Consider the following 17248-nt stretch of genomic DNA (forward strand, 5'->3'; position numbering starts at 1 on the left):
GATTGTGTTATTGAACAAGAATAAACGAGCAATGGTCCACCATTATAAACTAAGTGGCTATTGTACAATGACTCAAAATGAAATTTCACCACTCTTAACACCTTGCTTTGATTGCACCACCAAACTCATGGCTCCTTATCCGTCTTGCCTCTCAACAATGTGTAGAAAACGATAAGTCATTTAACCCTAACCTTCCATTTATTTTTTCACCTTCTCGATTGTTCCCTCACATACACATCAAGAAAATCTATGTGTGGACCGAGCGATAGTTGAACAGAGGTCAGAGTTGTAGCGCATTTCTCTCTCCCAATTTGCTTGAACGAATCTTGAAGATCCCAAGCCCACACTTCTCAAATTAACTCTTTTATCGGTTTATGTTGTTAGGGGGTGGTGGTGGTTTATGGTAGTGAACAAGAATACTTTAAGTTTACATTCTAACTCTTTAACAAATTTACACACCAAATAGAAGAATTCCATTTCGTTTCCAACCAAACGCATGCCAAATTCCATTTCTTTATCCACTCATCTTTTGTAACACTATCTTCATTTCTAAACTTGCATAAGCAATAATCATTGTTATTTATACTCACGAGTAGCAGATGTTTCGCTCTTCCCTTTTTCGTTTTCTTTCAAAAACAGTTACTCAAAAAACCAACTATTACCTTAACGCTTATAAACATGTCACTAAAGCAAAAAAGACTAGCAAAGAAGTAATAAAAAAACTAAAATTCATCAAAAGTTATCTTACATTCTTACTTTAATCATTCTTCCATCAAAAGCAAACAAAGATACAAAAGTACAACACAAGGTACTAACTACTAAATGAGTAAATGCACTTCTTCTAACTTTTAAAGCACCATTTATGTAAACTTTATAAAAATAAACTTTACAAAAAAAATAATAACATATTCACACTTTAACTCCCTACATAATATAATAATATTATTATCTTCTTAAAACTCATATATAAATAACCACCTTCTTACCTGTCACCATTCAAACCCACCACCGTCGCCGGAGCTCCGACCACCGTCACCTATCACCGGTCGCAGGTCATCTTATTCAAAACCCGACCTGCCACCGATCCAATCACAACCCATTTCCCCAAATCAAATCCAATTCAATACCCACATTAATAAATCAAATTCAGATCCAATTTCAACCCGAATTCCCAAATGTCAGCAATCAAGATCCAACCCACGACCCGGTTCTTCACATTCGGGCTCGTAACCTCATGGTACTCATCCAACATTGGCGTATTATTATTAAACAAATACTTACTCAGCAATTACGGGTTCAAGTACCCGATCTTCTTAACCTTGTGTCACATGACGGCGTGTGCGTTGTTAAGCTACGTGGCGATTGCGTGGCTGAAGGTGGTGCCGATGCAAACGGTTCGGTCGCGTGTGCAGGTGTTAAAGATTGGTGCTTTGAGTTTGATATTTTGTGGGTCGGTTGTGAGTGGGAATGTGTCGCTTAGGTATTTGCCGGTGTCGTTTAATCAGGCGGTGGGTGCGACGACGCCGTTTTTTACGGCGGTTTTTGCGTATTTGATGACGGTGAAGAAGGAGGCGTGGGTTACTTATGTGACGCTTGTTCCTGTTGTTACTGGTGTTATTATTGCTAGTGGGGCACGGGTTCGAGATATTATTATTATTATTATGGGTGTGAGCCTGACTAGGCTGGAGCTTGAGCTCGGCTTGTTTTGACATGCGAGCATGTTTATTATATATTAATATATTATATTTTATATACATTTTTAATTATTTTAATATATTTGAGAAAAACTTTAAAAAGTTTAAGCTCGAGCTCGTTTAGTATTTATTAATGTAGTGGGGTACGGTTTCGAGATATTGTAATGGGTGTAAACGAGCTGAGCTTGAGCCTGACCAGGCTGGAGTTCAGTTCGCTTTGACTTATGAGAACTTGAGCTTAGCTCGTGAGATATTTTTTAAGCTTGGTTTCAGGCTCGGGCTTGTTTATTATATATTAATATTTTATGTTTTATATACATTTTAATTATTTTAATATATTTGAGAAAAACTTTAAAAAGTCTAAGCTCGAGCTCGTTTAGTATTTATTAATGTAGTGGGGTACGGTATCGAGATATTGTAATGGGTGTAAACGAGCTGAGCTTGAGCCTGACTAGGTTGGAGCTTTAGCTCGGCTTGTTTTGACTTATGAGTGCTTGAGCTTAGCTCGTGAGATTTTTTTCAAGCTCAGGTTTTGGCTCGTTTATTATATATTATTATTAATAACTTATATGCATTTTTAGTTTTTTTTTAAAATATTTTGAGAAAATATTAACAGGTCTAAGCTCGACTTGTTTATTATTTATTAATCAAATTATATACATTTTTAAATTATTTTTATATATTTTTGAGAAAAAAACTTAAATGGCCTAAGCTTGGCTCAAGCTTGTGTGCCGTGCTTAAACAAGCCAAAGCTTGAGCTCGGTTGTGGAGTGTATAAAAGGGGTGTGCGTGGGTCTCTTTTGGGCTAAAACCGAAATGTTGGTTTTTGAAAACCGTTTGTTCGGTTTCTTCGGTTTTGTCCTTTGGGCTTGAAAATTTGGGACCAGAAAAAGAAAGTTGGCCAAAAATAATGAGGGGAATAAATTCTTTGTTAGTTAATAATTAATTCACTATTATACATTTGGGTTAACATATTTGGGTTAATCTATATATAAAACTACTATAAACTACTTAAAATTTATATAAAACATAAACATCTAGTTTGGTTTGGTTTTAGTTGCATGCAAAACTGAATCCGAACCGAAAGTTCAGTTTTTACGAAAACATAAGACCAAACCGTTGGGTTTTTGACTTTTTGTTTCGGTTTGGTTATTTTGGTTTCAGATTGGTTTTTCCAGTTTCATGCACACCCTTAATTAATACATAGAAGCACAAAAGAGATAAAACTTGAAAACTGGGCTCGTTAAGGCTCGACGCGCCTTAGTGATCTTCCTAGAATCCTAGGGCTCAAGCGACGAGCTTTATCTGAGGCTTGGCTCGTTTCAAGCTTTTTATCGATCTCAAGTAGCTCGCGAGCGGCACAGCTTGGCTTGTTTGCACCCCTATATTATTATTATTCGCCTATTTGAAACACTAAATTTAATTCTGTTACTCACATTTGGCACTAATATGTTCTTATCAGGGGGAGCCTAGTTTTCATCTGTTTGGATTTATAATGTGTGTTGGTGCTACTGCTGCTCGAGCTTTAAAAACAGTGGTTCAAGGGATTTTGCTTTCTTCTGAAGGGTAAATAAACAATTGTTAGTTTCAGTTATTTATGGTGTTGAAAACTGTATAGATTTTGATTATGTGTTTGGCTATATGAAGGGAGAAGTTGAACTCGATGAATCTGCTTCTGTACATGGCTCCAATTGCTGTTGCTTTTCTGCTTCCTGCAACATTATATATGGAAGAGAATGTTGTTGGCATAACAATAGCACTTGCCAGACAAGATTTTGGGATTGTTTGGTTGTTGCTTTTCAACTCTTCACTTGCTTATTTTGTTAATTTAACCAACTTTTTGGTTACCAAACATACCAGTGCTCTTACCCTTCAGGTACTACACTTATCTTGTTAACCTTTCTAACTGCTTACTTATTTTGTTATTTTTATTTATTATATATATATTTTTTTGCTTTCTTATCATGCTAATTATAACTATACTTAGCTATTTTAGAATCACTGTTACATACATGTTAAGTTAAAAAGTTTAAATCTTTGTCTTGAATTGCTAACTATGGTTTTAGGTGGGGGTATGAATGGGTCGGTTTTAGGCTTAAATCAAACCAAAGACCGAAATTTCAGTTTTTGAGTTATCGAAAATGCTTCATTTCAGTTTTTTTTTATTTTTTTTTGGGATTTGCCCATTTGGGATTGAAAACTTTGAGCCGAAAAAAACTGGCACAAAATATTGAGTTTGGACCTAAATCTTTTTGTTAAATAGTAAGTAATTGATTATTGTACATTTGGGCTAAAATATTTGGGTTACACTATTAAGTTCTAATGAATTACTTAAAATTAAAAATGAAAATCCATAAATTCAGATCAGTTCGATCTTTTCGGTTATAACTGCACGCAAAACTGTCGGTACTTGTTTGGGTTCGTGAAGAGGTAGGTCCCCGCAAAGCCCAGTTGGACCCGCAAGACTCACCCTGAAGAGGTACGTCTGCGCAAAGACCAACTAGATCTGCAGGACCCACCATGCTCAGAGAGATGAAGACCTTACACGCAGTAAGCCAGCTGTTCCCGCAGGAAAGCCTCCCTTGGTACAGTACCCTGCCTGTCCCCGCAGTTGTGGGTACAAGCCAAGAAGGAAGGCCACCCGCACTAACAGTAAGGCTACACGCATAAGGCACTAACTCTTAATACTTCAGTAATGTCACCTGAAGAAGGAATGAGCAGGGCGAGAATATTCCCGCCCAAAAGAGCCAGTCCGTACGCTTCTAGAAGATCTTTTGTACTATACCTACCAAGGTATGGACAAATAGACAAGATCTGACAAAAGCGACCCATGAACCAATCACAGGGTGACAGCTCACCGACAATAGTACGAGGAGGAGCACGCTCCAGTACAAAATGTCACTATCAGCCGCTGCCTACCCACCAACTCCCATCGTGGCACGAACATAGCCCATGGTTGGTGGAAAAGGAATATTATATACAGCTGGCCGTACCTGCTTGGAAACCTACCTTCGGCTATAAATACTCCAACACCTTGGAACGGTATCATCATCTTCTCTCTAGCTATTTCTCTCAATATACACCTATATTCAGAGCAATCTAGTCTGATTCTCACGCCGGAGGGTGGTCACAAGGAGGAACCCCCCCCCCCCTTCTCAGTGACGAGCTTACGGTGTTTGTTTTGCAGGTTGAGAAGAATAACCATCTTTGCCGGACATAACCCTCGTGGAAAACATCTACTTAACCCTAAGATTATCCTTAACCTACCGGGGTCACCTAGTGTTTCTTCGTTGGCGCCATCCGTGCATTAAGCTAGAACTAATTCTTCTTTTTCTCAGTTTTTTCAAACTTCTGGAAAGATGGTTAAGGTTACTCCGATGCCAAAGCCACCGAGTGACCAAGAAACTCCGGTAACCACAACCCCAGCTACTGGGGGGAACACCGGTGAATACACGATTTTTACGAACACTACCCCGGTTACCCAAGCCGGGGCAAGTGCAGTAAACAATCCTCCCCTGGGATTCATTGATACCCAGGTGGAGAAACAACAGACGAGGCTTCCCCGACAAACACTAGATCAAGTTAAAGCTTGGGCGGAAGCACGTTAGAAAGAATTCCAAGCTGAGTTGGATGAACGTTTACGCTCACTCCAACAGGCTAATGACGAATTCGGAAGCACTCGACAACAGCTAAACATGAGCAATGATTGCGAGTATTCGGATGATGAGTGGGAAAAATCTGACAGTGACGCAAACCCTCGTCATAAGGCGAAAGGGAAGCGTAAAGAAGCAGACTTCCGCTCGAAAAGAAGTTTTAGAGAAACTTTCAAGCCAAAGAGCGCGGGGGGAAACCCACGCGACTTCTCCAAAACTTTCAGACCGACTGTTGCAAAAGCGGGAACGTCCAAGTTTGCAAGAGACATTGCGGAAGCAATCGCTCCAAAGAGTGCCAAACAGATGTCCAACATAGGCACTTACGATGGCGTATCTGACCCGGACGATCACTTGAACAGATTTATAGCGGGGGCAACCGTCAGCAATTGGACGGAACCCACATGGTGCTGCATGTTCCAGATGACGCTCGTCGGGGCAGCCAGAGCGTGGTTTGATCGTCTACCGGTCCACCACATCTATGATTGGGTAGACTTCCAGCACAAGTTCAGCCAGCACTTCAGTCAACAAAGAAAATATACTGAAGAGCAGTGGACGATCCTCAACTGCGTCAGAGAGGAAGACTAATCTTTGCTAGACTTCATCACTCGCTTCAACTCAAAGAAACTAAGTCTGGGCACCATCAGTGAAGATCTTGTTCGCGCCGCTTTCATCCAGGGCGCTGAGTACCCAGAGCTTATCCGCACGTTGACGGGTAAAGATGGCATTCCATCCACGTGGGATGCCATCATGACGGCAGCTAAACGCTTTGCTGAGATGGAGAAGCAACTGGGTAGAAATCTTCCCCATAGCACAAACCTCTACACGCAGAGAACAAGAGAAAATAACGTCCGTACCGCCCGACAAAATAAAAAGAGGAAGCTTGGTATTTGACAGTCAAGGATAAACTTTGACACCTCATCCAGCTCTCGCCCTCTCTTAGGCGGAAGGGACAACATGCACTCGTCGAACCGGAATCCCAGATGGATGCCACTCACCAAAAGCGTCACCGAGATATTTGCCACCGAGAAACTCCCATGGCCAAAGGCTCCAATAATCCGACAGCGTCATAACGCTGATCAGAGCAAATCCTGTGACTTCCACGGGACAAAAGGCCACACCACAGAGGAATGCACGTCTTTGAAGGATATCGTCGAAACATTCGTCAAAGATGGGAAACTCACACACCTCGTGGAGTCAATCAAGAACGGAGGGAGGAATGCCAATCGGTACAAGGGCAATGGACGAAAGCCCGTCGACATCAGCATTCACATGGTTCATGGCAACGTCAGAGGAAGAAAACGACGAACAACAGAGCCAGGTGCGTGGAAGGAATCTGAAGTGCGCTTCCCGCGTGTGCCAGGAGGGCCCAACAAAGAAGGCCCCATAGTCATCAAAAGCCAGCTGGGGCACTACATCACCTCCCGCACTCTTGCTGATAATGACGCTTCGTCAACGGTCATGTATAGGCAGTTCTTCGACAAGCTAGACGACGAAGACAAAGAACGCCTAGAAACGGTTTACGCCTCGATGGAAGGGTTTGACGGCAGCACAAACACCCCCTTGGGTATCCTATCTTTCCCCGTCACTCTCACGGACGAGAAGTACTCCCGCACAGAAGACGTGGACTTCGTTGTAATGAGGAAGCCACACCACACATACGACATTCTCTTCAGGAGAGATGGGATGGCAAGATTTAATGTCGTGGTGTCTTCGGTCCATGGTATGATGGGATGGCCAACAGCTGAGGGCGTCGCGATGATCACGGGTATTCCCCAGGTATGCATCGCATCTGTCTCATCTAAACCCAAACCAAAGATGGCTAAACCAACAACCTCTGAGCCAGAAGAATGGGCCTTCAATGGCAAATACCCTGACCAGGCTGTTACCATTGGCCCAACGATCACTAATCCCACACGCACCTTTCTCAAACGCTTGTTGCAAAAAAATGCCGACATCTTCGCGTGGACACCAGCTGACATGACTGGTGTACCTCGAAGTAAGGCTGAGCATAAGCTCAAGTGTGACCCGGCGTTTGCGCCGGTCATACAAAAGCGTCGCGTAATGGGTGCCGAGCAGGCTAACGCGTGTAGAACCCAAGTCAAGGAACTCCTTGACGCAGGCATCGTACGCATTAGTAAATATCAAACATGGGTTGCAAATCCCGTCATGGTACCGAAATCCAACAAACAATGGCGCATGTGCATAGATTTTAAAGACCTAAACAAAGCATGCCCCAAGGATTGTTACCCGTTACCCGAAATTGACCTTAAGGTAGATTCATTAGCACCGTTTTGCCTTAAATGCTTCCTTGATGCGTATAAAGGGTACCATCAAATCCACATGGCCGTTGACAATCAGGATAAAACCGCATTTCGAACGCCCGATGGCACATTTTGTTACCAAATGATGCCATTCGGACTAAAGAATGCCGGATCCACATACCAACGCCTGATGGACAAAGAGTTTCATGCCCAAATCGGGAGGAACTTGGAAGTTTACATGGATGACTTGGTCATCAAAAGCCTCGAGCCAAAGGCGATGTTGAAAGATATCGAAGAAACTTTCAACACGCTCAGAAAAATAAACATGAAGCTCAACCCGAGCAAGTGTTCCTTTGGGATGGAAGAAGGGAAGTTCTTAGGAGTCATCGTTACCAAAGATGGCTTCAGAGCGAACCCTGAAAAGGTCGAAGCCATTATGAAAATGGAATCACCTACTACCATCAAACAGGCTCAGACACTGAATGGACGACTAGTCGCGCTTAACCGCTTTTTGGCAAACCATGCGGATAGGTCGTTCCCATTCATGTCAACATTGAGTAATTTTGGTCTTTTGCGGTTTTGGATCAGTTTTCTCGCTTAAATGCACCCTCCTAGTTTTAGGAAACAACGAACCAAACTGGCTGGATTGGGGGGGGGGGGGGGGGGTCCGCGGGACCCAATTTTATTATTTTTAAGAAATTTTGTATTACTCCATCAATATAAATAATAGGACAGATATATAATATTTACAATAAAGTCCAGATACTATGCTATAAAATAACACCAGGTTTATTATCTAACAGCTATTATTCGAATGGATTAATATTTAATGGTCGGTTTTCAGGTATTGGGAAACGCTAAGGGGGCGGTAGCGGTGGTTGTTTCAATACTGATATTTAGAAATCCTGTTTCTGTAACCGGGATGGCTGGATACACACTCACAGTGATCGGGGTTATTCTTTATAGTGAAGCCAAGAAGCGAAGCAACAAATGAGTGTTATAAACTTGATTAGAAGCTTAGATGATCTGTTTGGTCCATACTCGTTTTGATATTATCCGGCTTGGAAACCTTACGTCAGGGACCGCGAAGAATTACCAGTGGGCATTATGAAAATTGTAATAAGCCAATAGTTTCAGTCACATGTGTTTAGGACTCATAGTGAAGATTGTAGAACTAATTCCAATTCATATGTTATATTTATAGATTATTTATTCAAAACTGCAGCATCCCTTGTGCAATATATTTTTACCTTTTTAATGATTACTTGTTAACTGTTGCCAATACAAAAGCTATGCCTCCATTGGTATGAGCATGTTATTCGCCACACCAAGTTGTTTCTCGGGCTCCCTTAAGTTCATCGTGTAGAAAAACCGTTTAGCAATGATCATAAATACCAAGGTCAAACTGATTGACTAATTTTAACATTTCATTACTTAAAAACTACAAGATAATAATAAAAACGGTTACAAAATAGCATTTCATTCCCATCCCCAACGCTGTGCTATATCACGCTTTCGTGCTAGCACCGCCTTCAATGCCACTCCGGTCAAATTATCATGCTGCGTTAAGAAGAACTGCATATCTGTATCCATTTGTTTTTGCTGCATCATACGCACCTCCTCCTTCAAGAGAATAATTTTATTTTCCTGTTCCTCCTTTTTGAGACGCAGCTTCTCCTCCTTAATCATTTCTATCTTCGCTCGATGTCGTTTTCTGTCCTCCATATCTTGTTTCATAAAATAGCTAATATCGTTTTTTCTCAGCCGTTTGGTTTTTCTATTGGAGTTGGGCTCAGTTTCATAACCCTTCATCTTTGGAGCCAAATAGAACTTTAGATTACCCATTTCTTCAATCTTGTATTCAACCACAACTGGCCAATCAGAACATAAGCTCAGTGTCACTCGGCTAGCCAATGGGGTTGCCTTCGTGAAAGAGTTCAGTAAAATCAGTGAAAATTTCAATGAAACCGGTGTCTTCATTTCAATAATAGTAGCATGCTGCAAAAGTTTACACACCAATTGAACCATATCAGTTGTCACGTAGATTGAAGACGTTCTTTTATATAACTAGTTTGCATACCTTGCTAATAGGATTGGGTTGTCTGCACACAATACTTGTAGTATCAGTGTCACCTTTGGTTGAAAACTTTAACCCTTCTTCTGTAACAGATATCACAACTACAAGAAGAGATGTGATTACACGATAAGCACATACACGATTCAGTTTTGAGATGAAATTCAAAATGAATACCAGTGTCTCCAATGGTGCTAAGATCATTGCAGATTCTTGCAAACTCTGATGATGGCATTTGAACAATGGCATCATATTCTTTTTCTAGTATTTGAAGATCATCCCTATCTATGTCCATCAGCTTCATCTCAAAATCAGTATCTGAACATACATTTTAGGCATTTCAATCAACGAAACATTCAAATATCCTGATTAATAACAAAATATGACAAAATCAAAGCTAAATCAAATTCCTGAAATAGCAAAACGCAAGTAGGGGTGTAAACGAGCCGGGCCGACTCTGAGTTCGTCTATGTTGGAAATCAAGCCCAATAACATGAACACGGAATTTGATCTCAACCAAGATCCACTCTATGTGTTAATTGTAATTCTTGACACATTTGCAATGACCCCTAACACATCTATTTTTTCTAAAATAACCCATACTAATCCTTTTTTTAAATGGCAAGACCATACTAATCCTACTCAAACTAAACATAAACTTAACAAACTCAAACTCATAACTTCTAGACCAGATAAACTTGCAAAACAGATAATTATTCTAAACTTTCAAAGTATGAATTAAATCCTATTTAACTCTTCCAAAATACCCCTTCAACTTTCACTTTGTTTCAGAATTAGCTTCCAAAATAGTCTAGGCTCGAGCTCAGCCTTGACTTGTTTATTATTCATTAAATATTTTACTTATCTTTTTTGTATATACTTTAATATTATATATAACATAATAAAAATTATTTACTTATTTTTATCATAACTTTTCTAGCATGTGTGGGATTGAGCTTGAAAACCGCTTATTGCCTTATTGGCTTTTTCAAAAATTCAAAAGCCAGAATTTGGGGGCTCGCTTTTAGAAAACTGTTTTTTAACCCGTTCAAAAAGCTAAAATAAAAAGAATTTTTTAGATTGTCAAACACCATTTAACTTATTGGCTTTTCAAAAAAGCCAATAAGATGTTTTCAAATTCAATCCCAAACATGCTTTTCATATATTAATAACTAATAATATATTAAATAAAAATTATATAAATAACAGGCTTGTTTAGGCTTGCAAGCAGCTCGAAAGTGGAGCACGGATGTTTGTTTATTAAACAAGCTTATTTTTAGGCCCGGGCTCCATTTGAGTTTTTAGTGAGATCCATCTCGAGTCCTAAAAGCAAATTGAAAATTGCCCTAAATGCATTAAAATAAAAACCCTAAAAGTAATTAGTGAGTGATTATGTGAACAAGGAAGCGGTTACCGAGGCTATCAAACGTGAAAGTAACGCGATCGGCGCCATCATCGGCTATGATAGTGACGTCTTCATAATAGCCGGCGCACCTGAGCATTTTAGCCATGGTATGGAGGTTGAGTCCCATTGTGAGGTTACGATCGCAGCGGTAGTGATCGAATGCCTCGGATCGGAGAAGAAACGTCACCATTGCCTCGTGTATTGGATCCAAGGCCTGCAGTGAGAGTCCGGTGGAAGAGCAGTCAAGTTTGCTTCGTTGACCAGATCCTTCATGGACTCTATCACCTTCTTCAGCAGGCTAGCTTGCGTCCAACATTGTCTTCTGTTTGTGTGTACTGAGTCAAGGAGAGGTGTAGTCGTGTAGAAGATGTATGCGATTTGGCGGGAACAGTTGTAATTCTGCGAGATATATTGGCATCCAAACGACAGCGTTTTGTTACTTCATGAAAAAGGATTAAGATATTATTCCTACTGTATTTATTTGAATTTTATTTATGTTATGGGTATCTTTAAAAGAATAGGAATTTAGTTTCTTTAGATAGATCCTTATACCTACTATATTTGGAAAAATTCTCAAGTTTATTTTTTTTAAGAGAGAGAAAATTAAAATAATCTAACTTTTTAAAAATTTGGAAATAGCCATTTAAATCTCGTTTCGTTTGGGACGTCACCTTGGGAATCAATCTGACAAGATTCAAAAAGATTTGAATCTCGTCTGTCCGTTCAAATTTGAAGTAATCCCGTCTTTCACGGCCTAGGAAATTTCGTCTGCTTCGTCCATTATTAGAGAAATTTTTTTTGTACTTTTCTTTTAACACTATCTTTCTCTCTCTTCCATTTTCTCTTCATCATCTTCCTTCAAAACCTCCAACCATGTAAACCGGTTTGGACTCGGGTGACGTTTTGAACCGCTTCCGGCGAGCACAAATCAAAGCCCGATGAACCGTCCATTGGCTTCGATTTGTGCTCATCGAAAATGGTTCAAACGTTACCGGAGCCTAATCCGGTTTACATGGTTGGAGTTTATTTTTTAAGGAAGATTGTGAAGATGATTGATGGAATGAAAATGGGAAGAGAGAGGTGAGAAGAGAAGAGATAGATATGTTAAAGAAAATGACAAAAAAATTTTTATCGAAAATGGACGAAGCAGACAGAATTTCTAAAATTTGACTGGGAAAGACAAGATTACTTAAAATTTGGACGGAGCCGGCGAGATTTAAAATGATTTGATTTCCGTCGGATCAATTCCCAATGTGACGCCTCATACGAGATTTTGAAGGGCTATTTCCGGATTTTAAAAAAAAAATATGATTAATTTGATTTTATCTTTCTAATCAAAGGGTCACTTTGGGAATTTTCCCTTCTATAGTATGATGTTTGCATTTGAACAATATAAAATATCTAATAGTTGGATTTACTAAAGATAACGGGATGGTTGAGATGATATTACTCAATTGTATAACTTTTCTCTCAAACCTGGCCAAATACGGTCTTCACTGATTTGTTGAAGAGGATTGAGGCGTCGACGGATCGTTCCCTTGGAACCTCATTTGCTTAGGGGGTTCGCCCCTAATAACCATAATAAACTAAAATATGTGTGCACTCTGCAGGCCGCGCCTTCTAACTTGTTCGATGAATGTATAATTGACATTGTTGTATAAATTAATCCGATTACACTAAAATATCTAACAGTTTCCATTGGATTCATCTTTCAAGAAACGGAAGATGAAATTACAATTGTTGCAACATTTGTGGTTAGATGAAATTACAATTGTAATTTCATCTTCCGTCTCTAATAGAGAGTGACAACATGCCTTTAAATATAGGCGAACTACTTTGCGTTATAGTAAACACTTTATACTCATTGATAACTTTTGTGCTGACATACATCATTTTTGTTCACTAATTAATTCAAGAATATGAATCATGTTTATGTAGCTTACGCACGACTATAATGTTTCGAACGCCTGTAATTTTGTATGGTTAAACGTTTTAGCACGATCAAATTTGCACCATTATACCCAAGCTATAACCACCAATGGAGGTATCAGTGTATCGATTACACATTTACACCATTATGAATCTATGACATCTCCATGTATGTGCTTGGAGAGCACATATGCCATTCTTTATGTGTGCAATGATACTGTATCTTAAACTCTTTAATCTATGTTTTAAAAACAAGGCAAAATATTATGTATCTTTTTTAATAAAGGTTATTTTTCTGGTTAGAACATAAAATGCTATCATCAGCCTCAAAAACAAATATATGCTCAAGTAACAAGTTTCTAAACACCCAATTTGGCTCTAAATTCTCTTCGTTGACATGCTACTAATTTATATACAACGTTGTATGTATCCACCGATTTTTAAACCTCAAAAAGCATTAGCTTTCCACTTCTAATGAAATGAATGGATTCGGAAGCTTGAAGATTTGTGTTCTGGTAAACGAGCCCACTAAAACATCCAAATGACTACTGATCACCGCTGCAATATTGTAGCCCTCAGCTTGCATAATCGCCTTTTGCTTGTAAAAATACTCACGAGTATCCATTTTCATCTCCTCATCCGATCTGCATCACATCACACCAATCAGATAATCAGCTTCAAAACACAAATCCAAACACCCTACTTAATGACAAGTGATTCGACTTTCGAGTGGCAAAAGACTGTTTTACCCTCTAACAATACCTCATGATCAATTCAGACCAACCTCCACATCGAGCCGCTATAAGCATGTCAATGACCACACCACGTTGTCTCTCAGGCTCCCTTGATATTAAAACCACCGGCCATCCTGCAGACCGTAACTTTGTGTATATTTGCACAAACAGCGTGTGCTTCATAAGCTCGGCCTCTTTAACAACATCATCATGGCCATAATCATGTAACCTATACACCATCAAAAACACATTAGACATATGCATATTTGCAACATTTTAATCTTCCAAATTAAAAGCGTAAAGATTATGTAGTTACCCATGTACATATAAATCGTCAATGTCCATTAACACCACATCACGACCACCAACACCAGGCGTAACGTTCTTGAAATAATCATCAACAAACGACACTATGGTACTCAAATCTCTAGTGTAATGATCATCTTTAACATACTTGACAGTCACATTTTTACAGATTTCAGGTAAAGAATATGACTCAGCGCTATTAATATTAAGTTCGGCATGGAGAGAAACTGTTTTGCAGTAATCATAAACGTTAAGATCAAACTGATTAACAGATCTTAACATTTCAACAGCTTTAGAATTCCGTCTTTCACATGATTGTAACATGACCACCAATGTAATTAAAACAGTCATCAACAAGATCCCGATCGTTACAAGAACACCAACCAAGATCGTTGCAGCGAACGAAGACATGTAGATCACAGATTCCAATCTAAATTCACTTCCCATATCTACAGATTCATAGTTCAAGAAATCAACTACCAAACTGAAATGTAGAAAATGACCAAAGTACCCCTTGTCATGAATGTCACATGTAGGCCTGTAAACGAAACGAACTGAACAAGACCTAGTTCATGTTCGTCTGTTAAGTTTCGTTTTAATTATCGAACAAGCGAACGGTTCACGAACAGCTAACTGAACGAAATTTCTTGTTTGTGTTTGTTCATTAAGGAAATGAACTTGTTTCTGAACAGTTCACGAACACAAATAAACACAAACAATGTTTTTATTTTTTTATTTGGCTAACCGAGAATGGTTAGTGTCAGGTTCAGTCGGCTAGACGGCTTCCAAGTTTGTGTTGTTTTTTTTTAACGTTCGTGTTTTACTTTTACATATAAGTTATCACATAATACTCATATGCATTTTTGTTTTTAATTTAATAATTTTGCTTAAATCTATGAAATAAGTTTAGAAAAGTCATTAAAAAGTATTAAAAACCTTTAATAAACAAACGAATATAAAAAAGTGTAAGCAAACACATTATCGAACGTTCCCTAACATAATTGTACTAACATGTCATCTGTTTGTGTTCGTTCATTTAGTTAAATGAACTTCCCGAGAACAGTTCACGAACAATTTGCCGAATAGCTAACGCGTACCTGATTCGTGACCGCTAGATAGACTCGCAGAATACTCCCTTTCCATCTCATGGCCATATGCTGACATTTTGACCCGAAATCTATGAATACACAAAAGTTCAAAGTGATCTCATATGCAATCAAACTCTACCTGCAACATAAAATATCATAAACACAAATTAGTTCAAGTTTTCACCCTGAATTTGGCAAAAATAGAAGATAAATTTATTTCATTCAACTTGGTCTCTTGAATGTGAATAACGTGAACGTGATCAAACTAACTGCTGAATGTGATCAAATTGACCAAACGCATATTAAATTTAATCTAATGATAGGAACTGGATTACCCGGATGAACTTGAGGTTGGTTTTGGTGAGATAACAGTGGATCTGGATAGCATGTGAATTGAACAGAACAGAAAATAATAAGTTGAAGATGATTCGATAAAATAGGTGATTGTTGATTTTGTTTTTTGTAGATTCGACCAATCCCCGAACACATGTTATGTTTCTAGGTGTAACTGTTTACTTTAATATATGTCAACTTCGTTTTAATTTTATTTATCTATTTTTTTATAACGTATAATCTTATCCGTAACTAATTTAAATAGAATAATCTAATCTAACTATCTATATAATTGTCTATCATAAAATCTTAGTGTCACGCTCAGGTTGTTCCTCCCATTCTTTAGAGCCACCAGATTACTTGATTTATAAATGGAGGTTTCTCATGCATTTGGCCCGAATTTGCGGGTATGGGTCTTACCAAACCCGGATAGTTTTTAAATGGGTTATATCTCATTTATTTGTAAACTATTTTATAAGCAAACAATAATTTTCACGGGTCATGGGTCTCACCAAACCCGGATAACCCTTAAACATGTTATAACATCTCATTTATTTGTGAAATAACCCCTTAATTATCAAAGAATAATTTTTACGGGTTATGTGTCTTACCAAACTTTAATAGCCCTCAAATGGGTTATAAGACCTCATTTATTGGTAAACACTTTCATTATCAAACCCTAATTTAATTGATCTACTTTACATGTTCTTCGTTGCGGGTTTATCATCTCCATCGTCGGTTAACTTCCAATACTACCACCATCGTCAACTACATCAACGCCTCTTTTTTCATTAGACAAATATTTGTGTTTATGTTTGTACGTTTAAAAAAATCAACATGCTCGTGTTCGTTTATGTTTGTTCGTTAAAAATCTAAAAAACCTAAAAATCTCAACTGATAAAACCTAAACGTTAAAAAAATATAATAACAAACTAATACATATGTATTAAATTAAATCAAAACTATGTTAAAAATAAAATAATCTTCATAAACTAGCAAAACGATTAGAAACAAAACTTTAAATAACCTCCCGTAACACGAGAGGATAAAACTAGCAATGTATTATCATGTAAAGTGCCTAAACACTTGCATCAATCATATTATGGCATCTGTGAGTGAGTTACTCGAAGGGAAATCGAAATCCAAGTAGGATCGGCTCAATTATTTTGAAAGTTTAAATTAAAACGAGATTTTGTGATTCTTTTATGGTAATTGTAAACAAAAACAAAAATAAAAAAACTACTTAATCAATCTCAAACTCATGACATGTAGCCAAGAAGCACTCAAGATTATCACCAGATTAATACATAATTTTGAGTTTATTATAATAAATTTGCATTTAATGTTTTTATATATTTAATTAATTGTGAACCTAAAGCCCTTGCTTGGTTTTGTTGGCCAACATGTCGGCCCTCTATGGAAGAGAGAAGGCTTCGTCCATGAGAATAAGGAGGGGGGGGAGGGGGGCATAGACGAGAGGAATAAAGGGCCACCTTAGAAAGAAAATATCGGTTAAAGGGTGACTGAAAATATGTATTAGCCTTACCATGTTAATAATATAAAATAAAAATAGAATGAATTATATGATTATATGACAGTCTAATTTATCATTTTATAGTATAGTTAACCCATATATTTATATTATTATCTTAATTTTAAATTTATAACCGTAGTGTTTTTCTAATTTGATTTGAGTCAAAACACCAAGTGAGTATATTTAATTAATAAATGACAAACAAATCCACATGATTATGATCCAAAATTTGCAAGA

General features: G+C 38.2%; 2 protein-coding genes across 2 annotated transcripts; one reads left to right on the forward strand and one right to left on the reverse strand.

Moving 5' to 3' along the window:
• The first annotated feature begins 984 nt into the window (after window positions 1-984).
• On the forward strand, window positions 985-9227 carry LOC143563188 (putative sugar phosphate/phosphate translocator At3g11320). Its single transcript, XM_077050789.1, has 4 exons — window positions 985-1637; window positions 3163-3260; window positions 3342-3570; window positions 8453-9227. The coding sequence occupies exons 1-4, from the start codon at window positions 1176-1178 to the stop codon at window positions 8600-8602; spliced, it is 939 nt and encodes a 312-aa protein (XP_076906904.1). The 5' UTR covers window positions 985-1175; the 3' UTR covers window positions 8603-9227.
• Window positions 9228-13360: 4133 nt separating this feature from the next.
• On the reverse strand, window positions 13361-15241 carry LOC143563168 (uncharacterized protein At2g39920-like). Its single transcript, XM_077050773.1, has 4 exons — window positions 15154-15241; window positions 14067-14505; window positions 13779-13979; window positions 13361-13660 (listed from the first exon to the last, which is right to left on the reverse strand). The coding sequence occupies exons 1-4, from the start codon at window positions 15218-15220 to the stop codon at window positions 13474-13476; spliced, it is 894 nt and encodes a 297-aa protein (XP_076906888.1). The 5' UTR covers window positions 15221-15241; the 3' UTR covers window positions 13361-13473.
• Between the last annotated feature and the right edge of the window lie 2007 nt (window positions 15242-17248).

The sequence above is a fragment of the Bidens hawaiensis genome, unplaced genomic scaffold, assembly GCF_021521415.1.
Source record: "Bidens hawaiensis isolate Kalapana, Puna unplaced genomic scaffold, B.hawaiensis_p1.1 tig00021328_1, whole genome shotgun sequence".
In the NCBI taxonomy this organism is placed as follows: domain Eukaryota; kingdom Viridiplantae; phylum Streptophyta; class Magnoliopsida; order Asterales; family Asteraceae; genus Bidens; species Bidens hawaiensis.

Bases quoted from the DNA above. Each gene is read 5' to 3' on its own strand.
- LOC143563168 (XM_077050773.1), bottom strand. From the start codon at position 15,220: ATGTCAGCATATGGCCATGAGATGGAAAGGGAGTATTCTGCGAGTCTA. The intron at 14,506-15,153 runs GTACGCGTTAGC...ATGAATCTGTAG, and splicing joins ATCTAGCGGTCACGAATCAG to ATATGGGAAGTGAATTTAGA. The intron at 13,661-13,778 runs GTATTGTTAGAG...GATGTGATGCAG, and splicing joins TGGTCTGAATTGATCATGAG to ATCGGATGAGGAGATGAAAA.
- LOC143563188 (XM_077050789.1), top strand. From the start codon at position 1,176: ATGTCAGCAATCAAGATCCAACCCACGACCCGGTTCTTCACATTCGGG. The intron at 3,261-3,341 runs GTAAATAAACAA...GGCTATATGAAG, and splicing joins ATTTTGCTTTCTTCTGAAGG to GGAGAAGTTGAACTCGATGA. The intron at 3,571-8,452 runs GTACTACACTTA...GTCGGTTTTCAG, and splicing joins CCAGTGCTCTTACCCTTCAG to GTATTGGGAAACGCTAAGGG.